General features: G+C 52.1%; 1 protein-coding gene across 1 annotated transcript; it reads left to right on the top strand.

The window, feature by feature from the left end:
* The first annotated feature begins 1,048 nt into the window (after nucleotides 1–1,048).
* MEX3B (mex-3 RNA binding family member B) lies at nucleotides 1,049–5,364 on the top strand. The gene is made up of 2 exons (XM_027957119.3): nucleotides 1,049–1,658; nucleotides 2,480–5,364. The coding sequence occupies exons 1-2, from the start codon at nucleotides 1,391–1,393 to the stop codon at nucleotides 3,958–3,960; spliced, it is 1,749 nt and encodes a 582-aa protein (XP_027812920.1). The 5' UTR covers nucleotides 1,049–1,390; the 3' UTR covers nucleotides 3,961–5,364.
* Nucleotides 5,365–11,398: the final 6,034 nt, after the last annotated feature.

The raw sequence follows: 11,398 nt of genomic DNA, 5'->3' as shown, positions 1-11,398 counted from the left end.
GCCGCGCGCACTGCGCATGCCCGACCGTGGGGCATGGGAGGGACCGGAGAGCGGTGGGCGCGCACATCCGCGCCCGCGCCCGCTGGAGGTATGACTGGCGTCCCCGCTGTGGCGGCGCGGCGCTCGTGCGCGTGTCAGCGCCCGCGGGGTCTCTGCCTGCGCGCCGGGCACGGGCAGGACCTCTGCGCGGTGCATTCCAGAAGTCGCCGGAGGCCGGGAGGGCCAGGTCGGCACTGCAGCCTGTTTCTGGCTTTCTGATCCGCAGTTTCGGGGCCAGTTGGGCAAATTGCCGCCCAAGGGGACAGAATTGCGGGCGCGCGCGCGCACGAGTGGGGATGCGAGCGGGCGTATGCCTTTGTGTCTCCTGCGCTCGCGTGCAGGTGGGCAGCCCCGGCCGGGGGCCACTTGGCCAGTGCACACAAGGATCTCGAGACCTGTCTTCCGTGTCCGAGGGATCGGTCTGTCTTTTGGGGGGCAGACAATAGACCTTTCTCCCGGAGGCATCGTTGGCTCTAGGGGTGCTTTATTTGGGGACGCTAACGGGACTTTCCAAGGACCGCTGTCTTGGAGCTGGGGCCCTGGCATCAGAGTTGGGCGCGTTTCCTTTTCTCAGTCTGGCGAGGGAGGAGACCTGGGGATACTGACTGTCCTCGGCTGAGAGGTGCAGGAAAGTGTCCCGGGCCGGTCGGTCCCGCATTAGACAACAAAGAGAGGCGTTAGCGGCGGCGGGGGAGGGGCGCGGGCGGGAGGAGGACGGGGCGGGCTGCGGCTAGCGCGGGGGTTGGGGGCGCTAGCTCTCAGCTCGCTCAGCCTGCGGCCTCCGCCCGCCCCCGGCCGGCGCGCGCCAATCGCCTCCCCCAGCGATAGTGTCAGTAGCATTGTAGTGTCAGCTCCCGCCGGTGACGTTGCGCCTCCCTCGTCCCCCTCCGGAGCCGTCTGGCTGCAGAGGCTCAGTCTAGAGGCGGGGAGGAGAGGAGGAAAAAGCGCTGAGTGAGGGCGGGCGGGCGGGCGGGAGGGAGGGAGTGGAGGAGCCGGGGAGGGGCTCCTTAAAGAAACGCTGCTGTCGCTCGCCTGCTCGCTTCTCGCTCGGCATTGTGGCCAGCCAGCCGGGCACTCGGGGGGCACGCGCGGCTGCCGCTCGAGCTCTGCCCCCACCCCACCCGCCAGCAGATCTGGGGTGGGGACCCAGGCGGCGGCTCCCGCAGCCACTGTCCGGCGCGGACCGCCAGGAACGATCCACTCCTCCCGGAGCCGAGGAAAGAGCCACGGAGCTGTCTGCAGCCGGCCGGCCTCCCCGCCCCTGACCACTCGATTCCCGGCTGCCTTTGTGGCCGAAGCTTCTCGCCGCCGAGCCCAGGGCCGGCGGGGGCGCGGCGCGCACGGCCGAGAGATGCCCAGCTCGCTGTTTGCAGACCTGGAGCGCAACGGCAGCGGCGGCGGAGGGGGCGGCGGCGGCGGCGGCGGAGGCGGCGGCGGAGAGACCCTGGATGACCAAAGAGCTCTGCAGCTCGCACTCGACCAGCTCTCCCTGCTAGGGCTGGACAGTGACGAGGGCGCGTCTCTGTACGACAGCGAGCCGCGAAAGAAGAGCGTGAACATGACCGAGTGCGTTCCGGTGCCCAGTTCCGAGCATGTCGCCGAGATCGTGGGGCGGCAAGGTGGGTCCGGCCGGGGATGGGCGGATGCAGGAGAGAGGGTCTCGGGCCACCGCCCCTCGGGGAGGGCGGGAGAGGGAGGCTGGGAGACCCACGGTGCCGGGGAGCCTTGAGGAGGAAGGCAGAGCCGCGCGATGGGCCGGCGCCCCAGACAAAGAAAGTGCAGGCAGGCTGTCTCCCAGAGCTGCGCCGCGGCCACGGCGGGAGACACTCTCTCATGAGAAAATCACCGCCTTCTCCCCTGGCGCCCCCCACCCAGCCCACTCCGGGGAAACAAAATTTAAATAGATGCTTGGGGGAGGGGGCCTCCGAGCGGTCCTTGGGGAGGGTGGAGGAGGAGGAGTGAGCATCGGATGGGAGGAGGGTTCTGGATTTCTGCAAAGCGGAATGGAGCCCCGAGGAGGAACAATGGGTCCCGGGACTGCTCCCCACCCCCCCGACTTCCCACCAAGGACCCCGCGCCGGAGGATCCCGGCTTTTGGTCGTCCTCCCCGAACCCCTCTGCCGCGTCTTCTGGGCGGACGGCGCGTCCCGCTGGGTCCCAGCGGCATCTCCCCAGCTGACTTTTTCTGGGATTCTCGGATTTGACTGCAGTCACTGGGGGAGGGCTGGGCAGCCAGTGCGCTGGTCCTCTAGCGCCTTGCGGGTGGAACCGGCTTCCCATCCCTGTGGCGCGGCCGGGGGGTCTCTGAGGGAGCCGCCCCCTTTTCGCCCATCGCGCGTTCGGTCTTCCAGCTTCCCGGTGCGGGCAGTCCCTGGTCTCCGCGGTTAATGGGCGTGTCTGTCTATCTCTCCCACTCCCTCCCCTGCACCCGGACTCCCAGGTTGTAAAATCAAAGCGCTGCGGGCAAAGACCAACACTTATATCAAGACCCCAGTTCGCGGGGAGGAGCCTGTCTTTGTTGTGACGGGCAGGAAGGAGGATGTGGCCATGGCCCGGAGGGAGATCATCTCCGCCGCCGAGCACTTCTCCATGATCCGCGCCTCGCGCAATAAGAACACGGCGCTGAACGGCGCAGTGCCCGGGCCGCCTAACCTGCCAGGGCAGACCACCATCCAGGTGCGCGTGCCCTATCGCGTGGTGGGGCTCGTGGTGGGGCCCAAGGGCGCCACGATCAAGCGCATCCAGCAGCAGACGCATACATACATCGTGACGCCCAGCCGCGACAAGGAGCCGGTGTTCGAGGTGACGGGTATGCCGGAGAACGTGGACCGCGCCCGCGAGGAGATCGAGGCCCACATCGCCCTACGCACCGGCGGCATCATTGAGCTCACCGACGAGAACGATTTCCACGCCAACGGCACGGATGTGGGCTTCGATCTGCATCATGGGTCCGGCGGGTCCGGCCCAGGCAGCCTCTGGAGCAAGCCCACCCCCAGCATCACGCCCACTCCGGGCCGCAAGCCCTTCTCCAGCTACCGCAACGACAGCTCCAGCTCGCTCGGCAGCGCCTCCACAGACTCTTACTTCGGCGCGGGCACCAGCGGCAGCGCGGCCGCCACCCCGCGCCTGGCGGACTACAGCCCCCCCAGCCCAGCGCTCAGCTTTGCTCACAATGGAAACAACAACAACAACGGCAGTGGATACACCTACGCGGCGGCGGCGGCGGGGGAGGCTTCGGTGCCTTCCCCCGACAGCTGCCCCGAGCTTCCGCCCGCCTTTGACCCGGCTCCCGCTCCACCGCCCGGGGCGCCCCTTCTCTGGGGCCAGTTCGAGCGGTCCCCGGGAGGCGGACCTGCAGCTCCCCCGTCCTCTTCCTGCTCGTCCTCCGCATCTTCGTCCGCTGCTTCGTCCTCCTCGGTGGTCTTTCCCGGGGGCGGAGCCAGCGCGCCCTCCAGCGCCAACCTGGGGCTGCCGGTGCACCGCCGACTGCACCCAGGTGCCAGCTGCCCGCGCCTGTCCCCGCCCTTGCACATGGCCCCGGGGGCTGGCGAGCACCACCTGGCTCGTCGTGTGCGCAGCGACCCAGGCGGAGGGGGCCTGGCCTACGCCGCCTATGCCAATGGGCTGGGGGCGCAGCTGCCGGCGGGCCTTCAGCCTTCGTCGTCGGACGCGTCCGGCTCCTCATCCTCGTCCAGCTCGTCCTCCAGCTCGTCCTCTTCCTCGTCCTCCTCCTCCGGGTTGCGGCGTAAGGGCAGCCGCGATTGCTCTGTGTGCTTTGAGAGCGAAGTCATCGCCGCACTGGTGCCCTGCGGCCACAACCTCTTCTGCATGGAGTGCGCTAACCGCATCTGCGAGAAGAGCGAGCCCGAGTGCCCGGTCTGCCACACCGCGGTCACTCAGGCCATCCGCATCTTTTCCTGAAGGCAGCGCGCGCTGGCGCGCACCGCGGGGCGAAGGAGGACCACCCCCCCTTCAGTCCTCACTCCCTGGCGACGCCTCTCTGCCTAACTCGAGGTGTCCCACCTTCTCCCCGCCCTCCTGCTCACACTCTGAGATCCGAAGAGGAACTTGGAAAGCTGTAGTATCCGCTCATTTTTTTTTTTTTTTAAATTTTTAAACAAAGGAACTTGCCAGGATATCAGCATCCGAGTACTGTAGCCTGGGAAACCTCCGAACCACCTGAAATGCATGCTCTATAAATAATAGGAACGGCGACATTCTAGCAATGATAGTTTCTACACTGTACTTAATAGGAAGCTTCCAGAAGAAGAAAACCCCACAAGTTTTCCATTTTCTTAAAAGTAGGGAAAAAAATGAACAATAATTATTATGATGAAGAGGATAATAATAGTGCTATGGGATGTGTGTGGACTGTTTCTGTGTGTTCCCCTTTGTGGCTGGGTTCCTACCATTCTTATTATAGAACACAGTGGATCCTTTTTGAATGTTCGTAGAAGGGCCAGGAGTTCCTGTAATACCAGGATACTGCAGCTTTATTAAAGTTAAAGAAACTGTAACATATCTCTTATATATTAAAAAAAAAACGTTTAAAAGTTTTAAAGAGAAATTGCATTAATACAGATTGAAGTATTTTATTCTTTTTTGACTTGAAAAATTATATTTCATATTGCAAAGATGTTTACAAGTATTTTAATTTAAGTTCAGTGAACTTTTTTGTAGCTGGGTTAAATCTTTTTATTTTAGTATGGCCTTATGGCAAAGAACACTGTATTATTTTTTAATAATCACACAATTGTGACGGAATTACAAACCATAAAATGTGTAATGTTTTGAACAGTATTCTGTTGGGATGGAGATTTTATAGGTTCAGACAAATCTTCTAGAACTGCTTCACCCAGCATATTTTCTATTCAGTGATATAAAGCATATTTTATTCTATATTATTACAAAAAAACGGAAATGTATAAACATGTCAAAAGGAACTGTTGATGCTTTCTAACATTTGTATAAATAGAATTCAGTGCAAGTTACAAAAATTCTGTTGCACCACTATAGTTTTAGTATTTCTATTTTAATACATTTGTTTACCACTTGTTTATGTATATGTAGGTGACGTTACTTGAGCTTAAATGTACTTTACTGAGCAAAGTTTAAAAAACAAAGTATATTTTATTTTATGATAAAGGGCCTTTAACCTCATGGTCAAATACTAATATTATATTTGCTGAGACAAGATTTGAAATTGTATCAAGAGTTTTATTTTTCTGACATTTAAAGTTCTACATAATAAAGGTAAAACTTAAGTAATGGTGCTACTTCATTTTTTAAGTATTTCTATATAAATAAAATATTGAAGAAAATCTATCTTGTGTGGTGAGTTGATTTTTTTTTAAGCTTCTCAGCATCTCCCTTTGTAAGGAATCATTCTTAAGTGATGAATTGAAACAACTTCTAGGTGTGTTGTATCCGTATTTTATCAATGGAATGGACTTTAGAAAGGCTAAGGTTGTACCTAGTTAGATGGTTAGGCTGTGGGTAACGGTATTTTTTTTTTAATTGCAAGTCATCTACTGAATCAGAGCTGACTTCATTAGATATTGTGGGCACAGTGCCAAGGATCTGAGAAACTTTTTGGGACCCAGGAAAATGTTTAATTTCTCTTCGAAGGAAAAAAAAAAACAAAATGAAAATATTGAAAAGTATCTTCAGGCCCTCGAAAATCTATTCACTTTTGCCTGACATTAAAAAAACAGGTATCAAAGTATTGAAAGTTGTATCACAAATTTTAATATTATTATGGAGGAAGGAATCAAAGTACCTAGAGCCCAGGAAAGTCATAATTGCACCCAGCAAGACCCCCTAAAAGTACAGGGGACCTGAGGGCTGTGCGGGCTGTGGTGGGTTTCCACTGAAGGTCACTTCCTTAAGGGAAGCCGGGAGATGACAGTTTCTGCTTGCAGGGAACCTTGGCTGGGTTGGAGTGCTGGTCTTAATAGGCTTCTGCTTGTCGGGCAGGCTAATTGGTGTTGACAGGCTGCGGGTGTTAACTGTGTGTTGTTGTTTGGGAGAAGTTTTTGTTTGTTTTTGGCAGGCTACACCTGCTCCCTGGCTGTGGGGCTTTGTCAAGGGCTGGAGCCAGCGTGCTTTCACTTGACCCGCAACTCTGCCTTCTAGAGAGTACTTAGGAATGACCAGACCATGCCACGGAACTGCCAGCTGACTTCCAGGCTCAGCTGCTCCTGGAGAACCATGTCTGCCTGGAATGTGGCAGGCTTTTAATCTTTGCTGATGGGTAACATTTAGCAGGTGAGTCCAAAGAGCAGACTATAACCTCTGTTGACGGTTCCTCTTTTCCCCTTTGTATTCATCTGTATTTGTCCAGAAGTGTAGTCGCTGCCTACATCATAGCTCCTGATTTGTTTGGTTTGAATGATTCTGTACAAAGGCAGGAGACAGCCTTTGGGGTGGGAGGAGAAAAAGGAGAGGCCCTGCTTGGGAATTTTCTGGCATCATCTTCAGCTCTGGAAAGTTCCCAGGCAGTGTTTACCCCCGTTTTTCACTCCCTCAAGGACTGGAGGTTAGCTGAGGCCTGGCAAGGAGCAACATGATGGTCCAATTCTCTCTTTCTTTCAGCTGTTCCGAAGTGCCTAGAACAGAACCAAGAGTCTTTTTTGCACTTACATCTTTAATAACGCAGCTTTGCTTTGCTGTTTTAGCAGAAGGATCAGAAGGTGAGGAAAAATCAAAGCCTCCATTGGTTGAATTTCTCATGGGCTCTTGCTCACTGAGATTTTGTGTGGTCCATAAAAATGAAAAAAAAAATCAGATTTTGAAAAGCTTTAGCAAATGAGAAAGAAAAAAATATCAGATTTGGAGGCTACTGATATGCCCTTGGATGGCTTGTATTTCTTTGAGGTGAGGGGTCCCCTTGGCTGACATAAAGTTTGGAGATGTATTAGTAAAACTAGGATTCTTGAGAAGAGAGGGAGCTTTCCATCATTGGTTTCCTCTGCAGGGCAGGCCCTTGTCAAGAGCAGAGGATGTGGGCACGTGAATCCCAACCCTGGGATTAAACCCAGGTCTCCTGCACTGCAGGTGGATTCTTTATCGTCAGAGCTACCAGGGAAGTCCTGCTCGTGAGGTTAGATAATATTGACTTCTGATCCAAGGGAGGCCTTTTGTTCCATTCCCCAGGTCTCCCCAAATGACAACTGTGGAGGTGGTCAGTGGCTGCGGAGGTGACAGTTCACCTGGGAACATGAGAGGAGCCATCAGATATCCTCTGTACTTCCTGCTCTCATGCTCATGCTCAGTGGCTCAGTCAAGTCTGACTCTTTGCAACCCTGTGGACTATAGCCCGCCAGACTCCTCTGTCCATGGAATTCTCCAGGCAAGAATACTGGAGTGGGTTGCTATTTCCTTCTCCGGGGGATCTACCCACCTGAAATCTTTCTGCAGAGACAAAATATCAGCCAGCAGACATCTCTGCCCCAAATTACTAGTGCACGGGTACGTGTCCCTTGTTTATCACCTCATGCAAACGGTTGACTCATTGGAAAAGACTTTGATGCTGGGAGGTATCGGGGGCAGGAGAAGAAGGAGACGACCGAGGATGAGATGGCTGGATGGCATCCCTGACTTGATGGACGCGAGCCTGAGTGAACTCCGGGAGTTGGTGATGGACAGGGAGGCCTGGCATGCTGCGATTCATGAGGTCGCAAAGAGTCAGACACGACTGAGTGACTGAACTGACTGACTGACTGGTTCTCAACCCCCACCCCACCCCTGCTCCCGATTTGGCATTCTCTGGAGACTCTTTGGGTTATGACTACGTCAGGTAGTGCTACTGGTGTCTAGTGGGTAGCAGCTGGGGATGCTGCTGAACAGCCTACAAACCCCAACAAAGAATTATCCAGCCCAGGTTGAGAAACCCTGATGTAGACAAAGAAAATGGATATTCCTGCTGTCTTTTCACTGCCTTCAAATTGGTGACATTGTCCTGACATTTAAAGGCATAAAGTTTGGGACTTCTCTGGAGGTCCAGTGGTTAAGACTCTGCGCTCCCAATGCAGGGGAGCCTGGGTTTCACCCCGGTCAGGGAACTAAATCCAGCATGCTGCAACTAAGACTCAGTACAACCAGATGAAAATAAATAATTTAAAAGTTTAGGAAATGCATAAAGGTTGACCCTCAGTAGTGTTTTGGGATTGTCCATGACCCAGGGCGGAGAAGGCAATGGCAACCCCCTCCAGTACTCTTGCCTGGACAATCCCATGGATGGAGGAGCCTGGTAGGCTGCAGTCCATGGAGTCGCTGAGTCGGACACGACTGAAGCAACTTAGCAGCAGCAGCATGACCCAGGGTACCTCTAGTGATATGAGGAATACTTTGTGATTTATGTGGTTCAGTCACTCAGTTGTGTCCGATCCTTTGTGACACCATGGACTGTAGGCTGCCAGGCTCCTCTGTCTGGGATTTCCCAGACAAGAATACTGGAGTGGATGGCCATTTCCTCCTCTAGGGACTCTTCCTGACCCAGGGATCAGACCCGGGGCTCCTGTGTTGCAAGTGAATTCTTTACCAACTGAGCCACCAGGGATATTATCAGGGAATATTATAGAGAAGTGAAGTCGCTCAGTCATGTCCGACTCTTTGCAACCCCATGGCCTGTAGCTTACCAGGCTTCTTGGTCCATGGGATTTTCCAGGCAAGAATACTGAAGTGGGTTAGCATTTCCTCCTCCCAGGGAATATTATAGGGAAAGTCAAAAGCAGATGTGTGAGCACAGGGGGTCCAAATGAAGGAAATCACTTTTATTCACCAAACAGAGGTAGCTTGTACTCGGTAGTGATTTTTTATTTTTTTAATAAAATTTAAAATGTTTGCATGGAGTATTCAAAATGTTTTCTTTCCCATTCTCTCCAGTGGTCCTTCCTACAACCTAAGGGAAAAACCACTGATTCTCTGGTGCATGTTTGTAGTAAAACATGAATACTCTATAGCCCTTGCAGACTCAAACCTGGGTTTTCTAGCCTCTGTTTGCACTCTTTTTGTCATGGCAGGCTGCCTGTAGCTATGAGGCAGATTTGTGGGTAAACTCGAGAAGTGGGTCTGGGCTAGCCACTCTTCTTCCTTCTTTCTCTATTGCATGGGGCCCGCTTATCCTACCAACATTGGCTCTGTTATTGTCAGTGAATAACAGGCACGAAGTGATGCAGAACTTTTGTCTCTTAAGCCTTATCTTTCCAAGAAATGTGAACAAATTTGCTCCATATCAAGAGGGTTTTGAGCTGCTGGCCAGTGCAATGCTTGTAGTAATTATCCTTAAAGCTTTATAGAGCCAAGGCAACTTGGGAGGAGATGGGTTTGTACAGGAGACGCAGGTTTGATCCCTGGGTCTGTAAGATCCCCTGGAGAAGAAAGTGGCAACCCACTCCAGTATTCTTGCCTGGGAAATGGGAAATGGGAAATTTTTGCCCATGGACAGAGGAGCCCGGTGGGCTACAGTGCATGGGATCACAAAAAGTCAGACACAGCTGAGCAACTAACCACCAACAACGAACAGATGAGTTCACTCACTCCTTCTCACCTGAAGGGAATCCCTCCCTCCCTGGCTGAGGCAGCAAGGGCCCTGCTAGGGCTGAATCCTGCCCCTCTTTTGCCTTCCTCTTTCCCCTGACCCAGTCAAAACCTGACCAGTGATATTTAAAGAGCTAATGTCTCTTTCCTGCCTCTGTTAAGAACCATCTGTTTTCCAGGGAGTGGAATGTGAGAGAATTAAGCATCTCTTACACTGGTCTAGTGGACATCGGTGATGACTGCTATAGTTCAATAAGCCCTCATTCTGAATCAGGCACTGTTTTACATTAATCCAACCCAGTGGGGTAGGTGTGACTAAGCCCATTTCAAACATAAGGAAACTAAGTTGGAGGGAAGTTAAATGACTTAACCTCGGGTCATATAATCCTAAGCATTAGACCTAGGATTCCTACCTGGGTACCTAAATCCAAAGCCCCCATTATCACCACTTGAGAAAAAAAAAAAATTGTATATTTATTTCTTTATTTGGCTGCTCCAGGTTTTAGTTGCGGTATGTGGAATCTAGTTCCCTGACTGAGAATGGAACCGGACCCCCTGCATTGGGAGCACGGAATCTTAACCATTGGACCACCAGGGAATTCCTGAGAAAAGTGTTTTTTTAATGAGATATTTTCAGAAAAAAACAGCACTCATTTGTTACAAAATGGTCAACCATGGGAATGATGTTCCCTTCTTACTGATAAGTGTTGTTGTTCAGTCACTAAGTCAGATATCAGACATATCTGACTCTTTGTGACCCCATGGACTATCGTACACCAGGCTCCCCTGTCCTTCACTGTCTCCCAGAGTTTGCTTAAACCCATGTCCATTGAGTCGGTGATGCCATCCAACCCATCTCATCCTCTGTCGTCCCCTTCTCCTTCCTTCAATCTTTCCCTGCATCAGTGTCTTTTCCAATGAGTCAGCTCTTTGTATCAGGTGGTCAAAGTATTGGAGCTTCAGCATCAGTCCTTCCGATGAATATTCAGGATTGATTTCCTTTAAGATGGACTGGTTTGATCTCCTTGCAGTCCAAGGGACTCTCACGAGTCTTCTCCAGTACTACAGTTAGAAAGCATCAATTCTTTGGTGCTCAGTCTTTGTTATGGTCCAATTCTCACATTCATACCTGACTACTGGAAAAAACATTGCTATGACTCTACGGACCTTTAACTGATCTGAAAGATGGAGCAGGGCCCAGTTGCTACAATGACTTTAGGACACACAGCAATGCTGCTGAAAACACAAAGCATCATTAATACCTTACACACACAGGGGTATTTCTTCGACATGTATTCTAAAGTGACTGTTTTGTAACCAACTGAACAATGAACAATAAGCTAATTCTGTACTATTAGTCTTTTCAGGTAGACAAAATAAATTAGTATTTAATGAGGGTAAAGTGAATATGGAATTCTCTTTCTCTAAAAAAAAAAATCCATAAAAATGTCACATGAGCTAATTTAGACAGTGACTAAAAGATGCCCAAACTGTCCTGACTGAAAAATGAAATATAGTCAGTTGTTTGATTTCCAGAATGCCAAGCTCTGTGTTTTGTTTTTTGTTTTTTCTCTCTTTCACACTGACATCATTTTTCTAGGACATGGTCTAGACATGGCATTATGGAGACCAATGCAGGAGACATTAGAGACAGTTTTGATCCCTGGGTCGGGAAGATCCCCTGGAGGATGGCATGGGAACCCACTCCAGTATTCTTGCCTGGAGAATCCCGTGGACAGAGGAGCCTGGTGGCCACAGTCCCTGGGGTCAGACACGACTGAAGTGGCTTAGCACACACCCATGCATGCTGCTCACCCCA

Source organism: Ovis aries, unplaced genomic scaffold (genome assembly GCF_016772045.2).
Source record: "Ovis aries strain OAR_USU_Benz2616 breed Rambouillet unplaced genomic scaffold, ARS-UI_Ramb_v3.0 scaffold_85, whole genome shotgun sequence".
Classification (NCBI taxonomy): Eukaryota; Metazoa; Chordata; class Mammalia; order Artiodactyla; family Bovidae; genus Ovis; species Ovis aries.
Note: the sequence above shows the minus strand (reverse complement) of the source record. Positions and strands in the feature narration are given on the sequence as shown.